Consider the following 17337-nt stretch of genomic DNA (forward strand, 5'->3'; position numbering starts at 1 on the left):
GAAACGTCGATTCTCCTGTTCCCTGGATGCTGGCTGACCTGCTGCGCTTTTCCAGCAACACATTTCCAGCTCTGATCTCCAGCATCTGCAGACCTCACTTTCTCCTTTTATATCATACAGCCCTGTCAATAGAAAGCTGCACTCTGCACATTTGGTGAGCATTTCCTGATGTGTTTATGAATTGAATGCATAAGAAATTTTTCATTGGGGTTTGAACATGCTAATAGTCAAGCCATATTTGTCATCATAATAAATGGTCAGTTTTGGCGATTGTGTTGAAATTTCTGATCACTTCAACATTTCCTGTCTGGGCACGATAAAACAAAAGCTCCAACTTTGCAATTTCAGACATTCAGGTATGTAATAACTCTGACAATTTATTGTTTAATGTTCTTTTTTCTTTTGCCAAAGGCATATCATTAACAGGGAGAAAGTGAGGACTGCAGATGCTGGAGATCAGAGTCAAAAGTGTGGTGCTGGAAAAGCATAGCCAGTCAGGCAGCATCTGAGGAGCAGGAGAGTCGATGTTTGAACATAAGCCCTTCATCAGGAATGTGGCCTGATGAAGAGCTTATGCTCAAAACGTCATCTCTCCTGCTCTTCGGATGCTGCCTGACCTGCTGTGCTTTTCCAGCACCACACTTTTTGACGCATATCATTAACAGTTATCTACTCAGTGGTTGAGTGTGTAGCAGAGTGCATGCAGTCTGAGCAACATTCCTGCAAATTTCCAAGTTTTTATTGTTTCGTGTATCCTGACAACTTTTTCAAAGTGAAAAATGTTGTATTGAGAACTGAAAATTCAAGAAGTAAAAATATGGGTGTGTTCCTGTAGGAGAGAGAAAGGAGGGTTTGAAACAGGAGCAGAGTTCTTTGGTTTATGAACTGTAGCTGACAGTGTCAGGTGACTATATTCACTGTCACCGGAGTTAAAACTTCAATTATTTTGTTGTTTTAAATCTATAATATTTTTGCCCCATTTTAAGTATCATTCAACATCTAAAATGCATTTTAAATTACCTTCTAACAGATGATGAGGCTTATGCTGGTGCTGATTTATCTCAGGCCACTGTTGGGCAGAATCTTAGAATAATGTGAAGTTCAGAGCACAGGTTATCCACTATGTACAGGAGACACTGTGTTTGCTTTTACTTTGCTCATGGGATCACACAATGCAGGAGCGAACTTTACACAACTGTTGAGAACTCATATCAAAATGGAACTCTGGGGGAAGATTTCAACTGTCTTAGCTAGAGTAACGTTGTTAACTTCTTATTTATGAAAAGGATTTAATAAGGAGCCCACTGCAGAAATCTTCCCCCTTGTTTCTTTATTTAAGTCTAGAAAATGTTGCACTGTCATTACAGATTTCCAAATGCATTTCATATTAAATTCATACAGCAATCCACATTTGAAGATGTTGTATAACAATGAATGTAGGAAACAGGGATTTAGTACATAAAGGTTTAATTTCTATACGTGTATGTGTATATAAATATACATGTGTGCATGCTGCAGGTTAGGGGGAATGTACAACATTAATATGAATTCCTCAGCAGGCTTTCTAAGTTATGACTGAGAGAGATGGTCTCAGCCATGCTCAATTTATAGCTATCTCACTCGGTGACAACGGATTTTCCTTTAGAGTTAGACATATGCATGACCTCAGATATGATTAGGGCTGGTTCTTAATCTGCATGTCTTTAAAGTTGGTGTTGCAGTTTGCTGTAATTATAGTGGCATTACTACATATTGACTTGTCAGACATGGTGGGGGTCAGTGTTATTGTAACCACCCTGAGGAGAAATGTCACAGTCAGAAGATTTGTGATTTAGTCCATGTAGTACAGTCTGCTTATTGCTGTTTTTGTTGGCACTTCCTCAGGATTTCTTCTCGTTATTTAACACAGTCTTGGAAGTGCTGGTAGTATTCGGTTGACTGGGTTCCACTTTAGCTGGGGATACCTTTACTTCCCTCCTGGCCCCAGCAGCACGTGGATGGAGAGCAAGATTGTCATCCTCAGCTGTCTGTTGTTTGGCAAAGTTCACAAATACCTGCACAAAGACAAACTGAGCATTAACTCTGGTAACAACATCAAGCCAATTGCATATAAACATTTGAGTCTAAGGTATAACTCAATTGGTTAACCTTTATTTGAAAAATCAACCTTTTTATTAACATAGAGTATTTTTAATGCACAAAAAAGTGACCCGCATGGAGCACGAGGGAAAATGTAGATAAGAGATGAAAGTAGGAATTTGGGGTGGCGAGAGGCTATAGTTTGTGGTAAAGGGGCTGATGGTGTCAGATTTGGCCATCCTAATGTTGACTGGCAGAAATTAGGGATTATTCAGGGCTGGATATCAGGTGAATAATCTTAAGAGATTAGAGGAAGCAAAGAGATGGAGAAATATAATGGAGGGAGACAGTTGGATGTCACTGTAGTGTTATGCCTGTGGATAGTGACAGCAAGCAGCAGCTTTGGAACACAGGAAAAGAGAAGTCAAGGATGGATCTTTAGGGAACTCTGAAATACAAAACCATATTGCACTTATATAGTGCCTTTGACAACCAATGATGTCTCATTGAGCTTCTCAGCCAGTGAAATAGATTTGACGGGCAGCCATTGCTGTAATTTCAGAAACATGGCAATCAGGTTCAACATGGCCAACTTCCACACGCAGCAATTTGATAAAGATCAAATAATGTGTCTTTTGTGACCAATTGAGGGGTAAATATTGTCCAGTCAGAATGTGTTGTGTACTCAATGAGTATTGAGAATATTGACTAATCTGCACAAATAATTAGGCATTAATTTATTCTCTAATTAGTGAAGTAGAAAGCTGTTGGCTATGGGAACAATTTGCTTGAGCTACTGTGTTATGGTAAGATTGGCATCCCCTGTAGATATCTGAAATGTGAGAGAATGAAAAGTCAAACTAAAGAAACTAATAAAGGACTGCAGCTAAACAGCAGACACAAGGGTCCATTAGCACCACTTCCAGTATGTTTCATAGGGCAAACAAATGTCAGGTTCAAGAGCTGAGAGTATCATAAATCAATGATGGAAATGTGTTGCTGGAAAAGCGCAGCAGGTCAGGCAGCATCTAGGGAACAGGAGAATCGACGTTTCGGGCATTAGCCCTTCTTCAGGAATGAGGAAAGTTGGTCCAGCAGGCTAAGATAAAAGATAGGGAGGAGGGACTTGGGGGAGGGGTGTCGGAAATGTGATAGGTGGAAAGAGGTCAAGGTGAGGGTGATAGGTCAGACTGGGGTGGGGGCGGAGAGGTCGGGAAGAAGATTGCAGGTTAGGAAGGCGGTGCTGAATTTGATGGATTTGACTGAGACAGGGTGGGGGGAGGGGAAATGAGGAAACTGGTGAAATCCGAGTTCATCCCTTGTGGTTGGAGGGTTCCTAGCCGGAAGATGAGGCGTTCTTCCTCCAACCGTCGTTTTGCTGTGGTCTGACGATGGAGGAGTCCAAAGACCTGCATATCCTTGGTGGAGTGGGAGGGGGAATTGAAATGTTGAGCTACAGGGTGGTTGGGTTGGTTGGTCCGGGTGTCCCAGAGGTGTTCCCTGAAACGCTCCGCAAGTAGGCGGCCTGTCTCCCCAATATAGAGGAGGCCACATCGGGTGCAAAGGATGCAATAGATGATATGTGTGGAGGTACAGGTGAATCTGTGGCGGATATGGAAGTTTCCTTTGGGGCCTTGGAGGGAGGTGAGGGGGGAGGTGTGGGCGCAAGTCTTGCACCTCCTGCGGTTGCAGGGGAAGGTGCCGGGAGTGGAGGTTGGGTTGGTGGGGGGTGTGGATCTGACGAGGGAGTCACGGAGGGAGTGGTCTTTACGGAATGCTGATAGGGGAGGGGAGGGAAATATATCCTTGGTGGTGGGGTCTGTTTGGAGGTGGTGGAAATGGCGGCGGATGATGCGCTGTACATGGAGATTGGTGGGGTGGTAGGTGAGGACCAGTGGGGTTCTGTCCTGGTGGCGGTTGGAGGGGCGGGGTTCAAGGGCGGAGGATCGGGAAGTGGAAGAGATGTGGTGGAGGGCATCGTCGACCACGTCGGGGGGGAAATTGCGGTCCTTGAAGAAGGAGGCCATCTGGGATGTGCGTTTTTGGAACTGGTCCTCCTGGGAGCAGATGCGGCGGAGACGAAGGAATTGGGAGAATGGGATGGCGTTTTTACAGGGGGCAGGATGGGAGGAGGTGTAGTCCAGGTAGCTGTGGGAGTCGGTTGGTTTGTAGTAGATGTTTTGAAACGCTCCGCAAGTAGGCGGCCCGTCTCCCCAATATATTTGAAACGCTCCGCAAGTAGGCGGCCCGTCTCCCCAATATAAATATCATAAATCAATACTAATGCAACAGTCCTGTTGTTGGGATACAGGAGTTGCTTTTAACTGTGGGCACGTAGGTTGCTAGTTGTTATGTTTGCTCTCTGTCAACTTAAACATGGCAAACTCCCTTTGCTCTTTTTCCTTGCTTTTCCAAAACAGGATGCAGTGTTTAATGGAAGCTGAACTGAAAGTTTGCTGGTATTTCCTCCTATAACAAGGAATTCTTGGATGTTAATAGTGAGTTGGAAGCTCTCCACTGGATCTCTTTAAAAGGAGGGTGGCTTAATCAGAAAAATCATGATGATGAAAGCTCAAAAGAGCAAAAAGACATTGAGTTTTGATGTGCAGCACTTGATGTATTCTTTCCATTACCTGGTCTAAAGTTGTTTGTGAGACTGAGTATTCATCTATCTTCAGCTGCTCTTTGTTGGAGATGAGTAACTGGAAGATTTTGGATAATGATGATGAAGACAGCTGATACTGGATCATGTTGTGATGTCTCTCTATTTGCAAGCTGTCAGGGAAGTTGCTTTTGAAGAATTCTTCAGCTGGATTCAGGTCAGGTGAAGCTCCTGGCTGAGTCCCTTTAATCTTCAAAGTCACTACATAGCCGTCACCAAACCTGATGAACGAGAGATGAATCAGTTTAGAAAGCACTTTCCCACAATATGATATTCATTCAATCAATGAGTGAGATGCAACCCATTAAAGGAAAAGTACTGCTCTAAGAATTCATAAAAAACTAATCTCCCCAACTCAAAATTAATGCAGAGGAATTAGGAAGGATGGAATGACCTTCCTCAATTGTATTCGTCTGGCATTCTTGTGAAATAGGTCAAGTATCCATTAGATTGTGATGGCATTACTTTAACACTATTCACTCTCCTCTAACAATAACTACAAGAATTGGATCTCAAGCACAGACTGATATCTGACAGTTGCCATAAATACAGATTTGAACAACATTAACTATTTGAATTCACAGGTGGGTTTCCCTCCCTAGGGTTAGAGTTGGAGAGTTTGTCAATGTCCATTTCACAAGCACAAACTGCATGTGATTTTCCACCCATTAAAATAAACTGAAGGAAAATTAGAAACAGTTACACAGAGAGCGGTGGGTGCGTGGAATGAACTGCCAGTGGTGGTAGGAGAGTCAGATACAATAGGGTCATTTTAAGTGACTCTTGGCTAGGCACATGGAAGATAGTAAAATGAAGGGTATGTAGGTTAGTCTAAAGTTAGAGTAGGATGAAAGGTTGGCAAAACATTGAGGGCCGAAGAGCCTGTACTGTACTATGTTCAGTTTCAATGCAAGTTTACCCCAAGAACTTACAGCTTGTTAAAGCCCATCCTTGTAACACAAAGTCTGAGAGGTAGCAGCACAACTGGGAAATGCTGGCAACAACCTTGGACCTACTTGTACTTGAGGTGCTGTATGGTACCCAGGCACTTGAACTGCCCATTCACCATGATGGCCAATCTCGTGCAGAGTGCTTCACATTCTTCCATACTGTAAAGTCAGCAGAAGAAAATGGTTACTTCTGGACCTCCAGTGCAAGGAATTCATTTAAATTTAAAAAGAGATTGCAAAACTGTTCACTCACCTGTGTGAGGTCAACACTACAGCTCTTCCTTCTCGGATAACACTGAGGAGACAATTCCAGAGGAACCGGCGAGATTTTGGATCCATCCCTGTAGTTGGTTCATCCTAAAGAACACATTAAATGCCTTAGAAATATAACCATGCCACAGGTAATGGCTCATAATTCAATCATGATCTGATTAGCGTTACAGGTACCTGTCACCTTCTGTATAAAACTTCATCCCACATCTCCTGTAAATTATTCTCTTTCACCTTAAACCTATGCTCCCTGGTATTTGACATTTCCACTCTGGGAAAAAGACTTCAAGAATCCATGCTTCTCATAATTTTATTCTTCTGTTAGGTTACCATCAGCCTCCAATGCTCTTGCACAAACAATCTAAGTTTGTCTGACCTCTCCTTATAGCTAATATGCTCCAATCCACGTAACATCCTGGTAAACCTGTTCTGCACCCAGTCCAAAGCCTCCTCAACCTTCCTGTATTGTGGTGACCAGAACTGTACACAATACTCCAAATGTGGCCTGACTAAAATTTTATACATGACTTGCCAACTCTCATACTCAGCGCTCTGACTGATGAAGGCAAGCATGCCATATGCTTTCTTTACCACCTTCTTCACTTGTGTTGCCACTTTCAGGAAACTTTGGATTTATACCCCAAGATCCCTCTGTACATCAATGCTCCTAAGGGTCATGCCATTTACTGTATACTTTCCTCTTGCATTTGACCTCCCAAAATGCATCACTTCACACATGTGACATTAAACTCCATCTGCCATTTCTCTGCGCAACTTTCTAACAGATTTATATCCTGATCTGCATCCTTTGACAACCTTCCTCATTATCCACAACTCCTCACCTGCAAGCTTATTAGTCAGATGACTGACATTTTCATCCAAATCATTTGAATTACAAACATCAGATGTTTCAGTACTGATACTTGTGGAACACTACTGATCACAGACCTCCAATCACCCCTCCACCCTCTATGACCAAGTCAATTTTATATCCAACTTACCAATTCATTGTGAATCCTATGTGACTTAATCATCTGGACCAACCTACCATGAGGGACCTTGACAAATGCTTTAGTAAAGTTCAAGGTCACTTGGGCTTCATCAAATGTTGAGTAAGGACTCAGCCATCAATGTGGTGGCCCAGAATTTTAAAGGATATTGTTGAAATGATTTCTAATTTCCAAATATGTGCAAGATATTGACCAGAATAGAGGTCAAGTATGTAGTTTTCTTTTGAAAACTCAAAGTGAATCTGGTATCATCACTTTATTAGTCAGCATATCCCAGATCACAGCACGACACTGAATAAAAATTCTCTTCCTTTCCCTTTGGGTTCCTTTGCTTATCACCTGACATCAGTGTCCTCTGGTTCTTGCTGGTGGAAGTCAGTTTCTCCTAAATCCCCTCATGTCAGATACTGAACTGGCGTGGTGCGATTCTATTTCTTTGACATAGGCATACTGACATCGTGCAATAATTTGGAATTCCTCCTGAGCATTCAGGCCCAGTGTCATTCATGACGCAGTTCAGAAAAGCTGCTGGGTTGGGAGTCAAAAGGACAAGGCCACTTACCAGCAAGACAACTGGAGGGCAGCCGATGAGGGCGATGGCAGTGGAGAGTTTGCGTTTGTTCCCTCCGCTGTATGTGCCAGCCATCTGATTAGCATACTCTGCAAGATCCAGCTTTTCAATTCCCCAGTTGGCAACCTGCAAGTGGGAATTGACAGAAATTTAGCACCAAAATACCAGTGGTTCTGTCAGCTGCTCACTTCTGGGGAACATCCATTGACTCTCAGACTTGAATATTTTGCAGTGGAAAGAACACATTCTGTTTGTGATCTGGGCAGCTTGATCTTCCCTCAATGTCCAAGGCCCCAAACTCTTCTTCCAGGTGAACTATCTGTACTTCCTTTCAATCTAGTCAAGTACATGCATTGGTCTCCCCTACATAGGGATGAGCAAATGCAGATTGGGTGACCACTTTACAGAATGCCTCCTTTCAGACTGCTCTCATGACCTGGACTTTCTGGTTTCACTTTAATTCTCTACATACACTGCCATCTCTGTCCTCAGTTTACTGTCGTAATCAGTGATGCAAGCAGAGGAACAGCACCTCACTCTTCAATTTTATTGCTTTTTAGACTCAACAGAGTTCAACAATTTCAGAGCATCATATTGGTGCCCATACTATTTGCTTAAGTGGTTCAGTTAGACCATAAGACCATAAGACATAGGAGTGGAAGTAAGGCCATTCGGCCCATCGAGTCCACTCCACCATTCAATCGTGGCTGATGCGCATTTCAGCTCCATTTACCAGCGTTCTCCCCGTAGCCCTTAATTCCTCTAGACAACAAGAATCTATCAATCTCGGCCTTGAAGACATTTAGCGTCCCGGCTTCCACTGCACTCCGTGGCAATGAATTCCACAGGCCCACCACTCTCTGGCTAAAGAAATGTCTCCGCATTTCTGTTCTGAAATGACCCCCTCTAATTCTAAGGCTGTGTCCACGGGTCCTAGTCTCCTCGTTTAACGGAAACAATTTCCTAGCATCCACCTTTTCCAAGCCATGTATTATTTTGTACGTCTCTATTAAGTCTCCCCTTAATCTTCTAAACTCCAACGAATACAATCCCAGTATCCTCAGCCGTTCCTCATATGTTAGACCTGTCATTCCAGGGATCATCCGTGTGAATCTCCGCTGACACGTTCCAGTGCCAGTATGTCCTTCCTGAGGTGTGGGGACCAAAACTGGACACAGTACTCCAAATGGGGCCTAACCAGAGCTTTATAAAGTCTTAGTAGTACATCTCTGCTTTTATATTCCAACCCTCTTGAGATAAGAGACAACATTGCATTCGCTTTCTTAATCACGGACTCAACCTGCATGTTTACCTTTAGAGAATCCTCGATTAGCACTCCCAGATCCCTTTGTGCTTTGGCTTTATTAATTTTCTCACCATTTAGAAAGTAGTCTATGCTTTTATTCTTTTTGCCAAAGTGCAAGACCTCGCACTTGCTCACGTTAAATTCCATCAGCCATTTCCTGGACCACTCTCCCAACCTGTCTAGATCCTTCTGTAGCCTCCCCACTTCCTTAGTACTACCTGCCTGTCCACCTAACTTCGTATCATCGGCAAACTTCGCTAGAATGCCCCCGGTTCCCTCATCCAAATCATTAATATTTAATGCGAACAGCTGTGGCCCCAGCACTGAACCCTGTGGGACACCGCTCGTCACCGGCTGCCATTCTGAAAAAGAACCTTTTATCCCAACTCTCTGCCTTCTGTTAGACAGCCAATCCTCAATCCATCCCAGCAGCTCACCTCGAACACCATGGGCCCTCACCTTGCTCAGCAGCCTCCCGTGTGGCACCTTATCAAAGGCCTTTTGAAAGTCTAGATAGACCACATCCACTGGGTTTCCCTGGTCTAACCTACTTGTTACCTCTTCAAAAAATTCCAACAGGTTTGTCAGGCATGACCTCCCTTTACTAAATCCATGTTGACTTGTTCTAATCAGACTCTGCTCCTCCAAGAATTTAGAAACCTCATCCTTAATGATGGATTCTAGAATTTTACCAACAACCGAGGTTAAGCTGATTGGCCTATAATTTTCCATCTTTTGCCTTGATCCTTTCTTGAACAAGGGGGTTACAACAGCCATCTTCCAATCATCCGGGACCTTTCCTGACTCCAGTGACTCTTGAAAGATCTCAACCAATGCCACTGCTATTTCCTCAGCCACCTCTCTCAGAACTCTAGGGTGTATCCCATCGGGGCCAGGAGATTTATCAATTTTAAGACTTTTTAACTTTTCTAGCACTATCTCTTTCATAATGGCAACCATACTCAACTCAGCCCCGTGACACCCTTTAATTTTTGGGATATTGCTCATGTCTTCCACTGTGAAAACTGATGCAAAGTACTTGTTAAGTTTTCCTGCTATTTCCTTATCTCCCATCACTAGGCTTCCTGCATCAGTTTGAAGTGGCCCAATGTTTACTTTTGCCTGTCGTTTGTTTCTTATGTACTGAAAGAAACTTTTACTATTATTTCTAATATTACTGGCTAGCCTACCTTCATATTTGATCCTCTCATTTCTTATTACACTCTTTGTTATCCTCTGTTTGCTTTTGTATCCTTCCCAATCTTCTGATTTCCCACTGTTCTTAGCCACTTTATAGGATCTCTCTTTTTCTTTAATACATTTCCTGACTTCCTTTGTCAGCCAAGGTTGTCTAGTCCCTCCCCAGTTAATCTTTCTTTTCTTGGGAATGAACCTCTGTACAGTGTCCTCAATTATACCTACAAACTCCTGCCATTTTTGCTTTACTGTCTTCCCAGTTAGCCTCTGCTTCCAGTCTATTTTAGTCAGTTCCTCTCTCATGCCCTCATAATTACCTTTATTCAACTGTAACACCATTACATCCGATTTTGCCTTCTCCCTTTCAAACTCCAGACTGAACTCTACCATATTATGGTCGCTACTTCCTAAGGGTTCCCTTACTTTAAGATCTTTTATAGAGTCTGGTTCATTGCAAAGCACTAGGTCCAGAATAGCCTGCTCTCTTGTGGGCTCCATGACAAGCTGTTCCAAAAAGCCATCCTGTAAGCATTCCATGAATTCCCTTTCTTTAGATCCACTAGCAACATTATTTACCCAGTCCACCTGCCTATTGAAGTCTCCCATGATCAATGTAACCTTGCCTTTCTGACATGCCTTCTCTATTTCCCGGTACATGTTGCGTCCCTGGTCCTGACCACTGTTAGGAGGTCTATACACAACTCCAATTATGTTTTTTTTGCCTTTGTGGTTCCTCAATTCCACCCACACAGATTCCACATCATCCGACGCTATGTCATTCAATACCATAGATTTAATTTTGTTCTTAACTAACAAGGCAACCCCACCCCCTCTGCCCACCTCTCTGTCTTTTCGATAAGTTGAAAAACCATGGAGGTTTAACTGCCAGTCCTGACCCCCCCTGTTTTTCTGAGTTTTGCTATCAGTCAGGAGCACACCTGCTCACAACCCATCTTTCCCTGTTCCTTTCTGTTTTGCTCTGGATGGTTACATCTTCTGCCATTGAATATGCCCCATTTCTACCCATTCATGAATTTTCCTTTTTTTCTTGTCCGACTCACCTCTTCCTCAATTACATTGCTAACTTTTCCCAGTTCCGACACAAGGTCACAGATTCAAATGTTAACCAGTTCTCTTTCTCTCTGTACAGATACTGCTTAACCAGCTGAGTATTTCCAGCGTTGGTCTGGCAGCATCTGTAAAGGGAGAAGCAGAGTTAATGTTCTGAGTCCAGTAGCCCTTTGACAGGCTCTTTCTAACAAAAGGTCATTGGATTCAAAACATTAATCCTGCTTCTCTCTCTACAGAGGCCAGCAGACCTGCTGAGTTATTCCAACACTTACTGTGTGTGTTTCAGACTTCCAGCATCCTCAGTTCTTTGTTTTTGTTTTTATTTTCATTTCAGATTTCGATCATCTGCAGTTTTCTACTTTTCAAACATTTAGTTTTAATCTGCTCAAGACAAGTGAATTTCTATTGTGGTGAAAGTAATTTCACTAAAACAGCTTGGGACCTTTTACCACTTGAATAGTGATGTTGATACGTCAACTCCTTATTTGTTTTGGCAGTGGTGTTACAAGGCCTGAGAGACTGATCTCCACTAACTCTCCAATGCTGAATAAATGGAAAAAGCTATGGAAGTATGTCAAGAACTACAGCTGTAAAACCCTCTTTTATGTGCTTCTCAAAAATGCACACTTAGCAATACATTTTACAAAATGTTTTGCTTGCTGCAGTTACTTTGATACATCCTTTGTTTAAAGGTTATACCAGAAACAAGGTGGTTTAGGAATTAAGGGAACTTGCATAGACTTGGTTCCTTACAATTAATGAGGCATTGAGACTCCAAGTGTGGCCTTACCAATGTTTTGTACATCTGTAGTATGATGTATACTCAATACTCTGATTGGTGAAGGCAAGGGTACCAAATGTCTTCTTCACCACACTGTCTACCTATCACGGCACTTTCAAGGAAGCTGAGGGGTGACCTTATAGAGGTTTATAAAAAATCATGAAGGGTATAGATGAGGTGAATAGCCAAGGTCTCTTCCTCAGGGTTGGGGAGTTCAAACTAGAGGGTAGAGGTTTAAGTTGAGAGGGGAAAAATTTAAAAGGGACCTGACGGACAACTTTTACCACACAGAGGGCGGTGCTTATATGGAATTATCTGTCAGAGGAAGTACAATAACAACATTTAAAAGATAAATGGCAGGTATATGGATAGGAAAGGTTTAGTAGGATGTGGGCCAATTGTAGGCAAATGGGACTAGTACAGTTTAAAAACCTGGTTGGCATGGACAGGTTGGGCCAAAGGGTCTGTTTCCACACTGTATGACTCTATGACTCCTGATTGAGGGAGTGAAAGGGAGAAGGAGAGCGTGCAGGCATGAAGTGATGTTGCAAATGATACGTTGAATATTCTGTAACTACAATATATGAAATAATTTCTGCAGCCTTCAAACCTAAAGTAATTTTCAATTTAAGGTTCTAAAGAAGAACTTTGAACATTGTACATTTAGAAAAAATAAAATTCTGCAGATGCTGGAATTCTGTAAAAAACATAAAAACTGTTGGAGAAACTCAACAGGTAAAGCAGGATTTTGGAGAGAGAAACAATTAATATTTTGAATCTGGTAGGACTGCTTTTCAGAACTGAAAGGGATTGGAAAATGATATTTTTTATACTTTTGACAGAGGTGGAGAAGGAGCAAGGGGAACAGGTGGTGTGGAGGCTCAATGCTAAAGGTAACGAGGTTACTGATAGGAGTGAAAGAGAACCAGAGATGTAAAATGGATGTAAATTTAAGTGTGAAATGGTAAAAATAGGTCCCTAGTGTGAATATAATTAATTTCTGGATAAAATTCCTTGCATTTTAACAGTTTAGAATCAATGCCAGGGCTGAAATCTAAGATTTGTTTTGCATTTATTTTGAGCTGTATTTGTTCAGATCACACCATACTCGGTAGCATCGGTAGAGTTGAAAGAATTTTGAAGTTCTTCACAATGACTTTAATGTGAAACTACTGGATTTTGTCAAAATCACTTAAGCAGCATAAAGTACTGCTTTCATTTATTTTGTATTACTTCATTCAAAACTTGATCCAGCACTTCAAATCTCTTCATCGTGTTGTATGTCCCCCGTCCCTGTGACCTCCTGCAGCCCCACAACTGAAAGAAGTATCTGCACTCCTCAAATACTGCCCTCAATTTAATCACTCTCCCACTGGTGGTCTCATCTTCAGCTGCCTAGTCCCTGAACTCTGGAATACCCTCTGTCTAAATGTCTCTGCTTCTTTACCTCTCTCCCGTAACTCTCCTCAAAATGTGCCTCTTTGACTAAGTTTTGGTTATCTGTCTGAACAACTCCCATTCTGGCCCCAGTGTCAGGTTTTGTTAGATATTGTTCCAGCAAAAACATCTTTGTGTGCTTTACTATGGTAAAGACATTCTTTAAAGAAGTTTCCCTCTCTCTGTATAAATGAATGAATACTACAGAGGCAGTCAACTAATTATACTTGTGTCATGTGACAAAGTTCTTGACTATTTCTGTACTCTATATTGTTTCTGCCTGGGAATCTCTTTGGCACAACGTGGAACATTTATCTGAGATCGTTATCCTCGGTACTCAGTATTTGAGGATTTTTGAATTCGATGAAACATTATCGGAAACCCCCTCTTCTCTTGACGTGCTGCTTTCAATCCCAGGTCCGACCTAAATCGCAAAACATACTCATGGGTTGATTTACCTGCTCAATCTCGTCCTCTGGAACACCGCGTAGCCTTGCGTACAATAAAAGGTGTTCACGACCTGTGAGCAAGTCATCGATAGCGTCAAACTGAGGGCAGTATCCCATGTTCTGGTGGACATCGTCAATATGGGTGAGAATGCTGGGAAGATTCAGAAAACAAAGCAACTGAGTTTTAAGACAAAGCTGCATCATCAGCGGTGGGGCATTGTTGCATTTTTAGCAAAGATTCAAAAGAAGAGTGATTTTTCTTGGCTGAAACTTGTCAAGAAATATCAAAATTTACTTTATAATGGTGCCAGTGAGTGTTTGGTTTAGCTAATGCTGCAGTATACCTGTAACCTGCTACTGAAGCTTCACCTGAGGTCGGGTCTATATCACCTGTAAGCATTTTGAAGGTAGTCGTCTTTCCAGCACCATTGACACCCAACAGCCCAAAGCACTAAAGTACAGAAGAAAAATACACGTTTACATTTTGTCATCCTATTTAATGAACCAAGTCAACTGAGAAAGCCAATGAAAATCTTTGGTTGTTAATGTGTATCTTTGAAGAATGAACATACCTCTCCTGGTCGCACACCAACACTGATTCTATCCACAGCTGGCCTGTTTCTCCCTGAGTAGTACTGGAGGAACAAAATTCCACATTAGTTCAATCTGTTAACCTACCTTACAGAAATCCACAATAATAGACCTTCTGGGTTCCACTCACTTTAGTCAGTTCCTTTAATTTCAGAATGTCATGTTTGCCCGTACCCTGAATTCTTTCACGTTCCTTAGCTACATCGTCATCCTCTTCAATGGCAGGTAAATTGCTGAGGATTGTTGGCCTGTAACAAGTAGGAAGAGATTCAGCATTGGTGCTGCTGCAATGGCTGATTAAGTTGTTGATTGGACCCAGATTAATGTCACGTGTGGCAGACAGCTGAAAGATGAGTCACCAGTGTGTAATTGTAAGATGAATCGTGTTGTTTGAAGATTCCATCAATGCTGGATGCATTGGTTATTAAACAAATTGTAAGACAGTATCAACAATTATTCGTTAAACTGAAGACATAAATGTTGACTATATCAACTTTTCAGCAGAATGTTAGCTGTCAAGTTAGGGAAGTAACAGAGCTATTGAAAACAATTACAGTTAAAATTAAATCATGTACTAAGGGACTGATTGTAAAAACAACAGGTGACAACCAACTTTGCATTGTTCCAGAATTGAAACCTATTTATCCAACAGGTTTCGGCCAATGGTACTCCATTAGCTTTCAGATCTAATCCTGCACCATTTTGCACTCATCATAACTCCTACCTTTGCTAACCTGTTGTCTCCTGCTTCTGTACCTCCAATGTAAATATTTTTAGTCATTGTGATTAAATCCTTCCCCCCCCCGTGGCCTATTCTCTCCTTATTTCTATAACCTCCTCCAACCAACAACTGTCCACTTTGTTCAGCTCAAGTCTTTCATGCATCCTTAAGTTTTATCACTCCATCAGTGGTGAATGTGTCTTCAACTCCCTCAGCTCTGGGATTTCTAACCTAATCACAACTGCTGCTCACTTCCCCAAACTCCTGTAAGAGTGTCCTTAAAAATTGCCTCTCCCAATCTTTCCTTCCTCAGCTCAATGCTCATTTTCTTTCTGATTCTGCTGATGAAGGACCTTGGGCGGTTGTCACATGTGCATTTGTAATGCTCAAGGATTACAATTTTCTCCAATGCTTTGGTGCTGGTGCATTACAGTTCACTCAGGGAGTCCAGGGTGCTGTGGCACATTTTTATAAGTGTGCTGTAGCCTGAAGTCACAGATAGCGACAATGAAGGGCTGATCAGGAATCTCTCCCACTTTTACTGCCTCCATTGGCATATGTTGGAAGGACTTGTAAGTCAATAATCTATCTGTCTTGTTGATTAAGACTGCACCTTCCTTTGCCATACATTTCTGGAATAGAACTTGATTTGGACCAAGATTCTGGCCTAGGGCCAAGACTTTACCCATTGTGTCTCAAGACTTCCCCTGCACTGCTTTAAAACCCCCAGAACTAATATCATTCAGTTTCCATAACCTCAAAGAAGCACTTAAAGTACATTCCTGAAAGCCCTAGGACACTCCGACAAATTAAATGTTTGGGTGACCAATCAAAGAAAAGCCACCCCCATAAATAGAAGTGACAGTACCTTCAGCTGGAACAATATGTACAGTTGTGGGAGCACATCATAGGAAAGATATGAACACATTGGTACAAGAGCAGAAGTGATCTACTGGAATGATTCCAGGTTTGAGAAACCTCATTTATGAAGACAGATTGAAGAATTTGGACCGTTGGGCCTGGACAGAAGAAGGCTAAGAAGAGATCTGGTTGAGGTTTTCAAAGTCGTAAGCGGTTTGGGTTGCACAGATGAGCTGTGCCTCCTCATCAAAGAAAGAAAAATGATAGGGCATAGATTTAAAGTGAGGTGCAAACAAAGCAAGATGATGTGAGAAAACCTTTGTCATACAGCCAGTGTTCAGGATATGGCATGTACTGTCCGGCAATGTGATGGAGGTAGGTTCAACTGAGGGCACTGGCTGGCTTTTGTATAGTCATGGTGTGCAGGTATTTGGAGAAAAGGCAGGAGACTTGCACTAGATAATAGAGCTGAACTTGATGATAGAGAAGGTTCAGTCACATTGGGCTGAAGAGTTTCCCTCTGGCCCATAACTCTTTCTGTGATTCTATGAGGAGCAGTTGTCGAGTCACTGGCTAGTTCACTCGGTTTTTTTACTGAGAGGCTCATAGTGAGCATTGATGTGCACCTGTGAGCACACAGCCATCTGCTGAGGGGAGAAGGAAGCTCCCAGGAAGATGGAGTGAAGTCGAGTGCTGAAGGAGAGGTATAAGAAAGGAGGCTGCAAGAGGGGAGTCGGAGGAGAGGGTTGCTTCAAGTGGGGATGAAGAGGGAGGCTGCAAAGGGGAGAAAACAGTTTTATAGAGTCATAGAGTCATAGAGATGTACAGCATGGAAACAGACCCTTCGGTCCAACCCGTCCATGCCGACCAGATATCCCAACCCAATCTAGCCTCACCTACCAGCTCCCAGCCCATATCCCTCCAAACCCTTCCTATTCAATGTTGCAATTGTACCAACTTCCACCACTTCCTCTGGCAGCTCATTCCATACATGTACCACCCTCTGCATGAAAACATTGCCCCTTAGGTCTCTTTTGTATCTTTCCCCTCTCACCCTAAACCTACGCCCTCTAGTTCTGGTCTCCCCGACCCCAGGGAAAAGACTTTGTCTATTTACCCTATCCATGCCCCTCATAATTTTGTAAACCTCTCAGCCTCCGACGCTCCAGGGAAAACAGCCCCAGCCTGTTCAGCCTCACCCTATAGCTGAAATACTCCAACCCTGGCAACATCTTTGTAAATCTTTTCTGAACTCTTTCAAGTTTCACAACATCTTTCTGATTGGAAGGAGACCAGAATTGCATGCAATATTCCAACAGTGGCCTAGCCAATGTCCTGTACATCCGCAACATGACCTCCAACTCCTGTACTCAATACTCTG

General features: G+C 42.5%; 1 protein-coding gene across 5 annotated transcripts in view; it reads right to left on the reverse strand.

The window, feature by feature from the left end:
* Positions 1-1313: 1313 nt before the first annotated feature.
* Positions 1314-17337, reverse strand: part of LOC122554192 (ATP binding cassette subfamily A member 4b) — a 151409-nt gene continuing 135385 nt past the window's right edge. For 4 of the 5 annotated variants that reach the window (XM_087990479.1, XM_087990478.1, XM_087990480.1 and 1 more), the window contains 9 exons: positions 14505-14622; positions 14356-14418; positions 14128-14234; positions 13793-13934; positions 7534-7668; positions 5945-6048; positions 5758-5850; positions 4713-4962; positions 1314-2054 (listed from right to left, as the gene is read on the reverse strand). In XM_087990479.1, the coding sequence (XP_087846605.1) occupies positions 1881-2054; positions 4713-4962; positions 5758-5850; positions 5945-6048; positions 7534-7668; positions 13793-13934; positions 14128-14234; positions 14356-14418; positions 14505-14622 (1186 nt within the window). In that variant the 3' untranslated portion in view covers positions 1314-1880. Of the gene's footprint in view, positions 2055-4712; positions 4963-5757; positions 5851-5944; positions 6049-7533; positions 7669-13792; positions 13935-14127; positions 14235-14355; positions 14419-14504; positions 14623-17337 lie in introns of those variants that run through there. The other variant, XR_015758111.1, reaches the window with a different exon arrangement.

Source organism: Chiloscyllium plagiosum, unplaced genomic scaffold, assembly GCF_037043375.1.
Source record: "Chiloscyllium plagiosum isolate Xiang-an unplaced genomic scaffold, Cpla_swu_hap1 HiC_scaffold_9, whole genome shotgun sequence".
Taxonomy (NCBI): Eukaryota; Metazoa; Chordata; class Chondrichthyes; order Orectolobiformes; family Hemiscylliidae; genus Chiloscyllium; species Chiloscyllium plagiosum.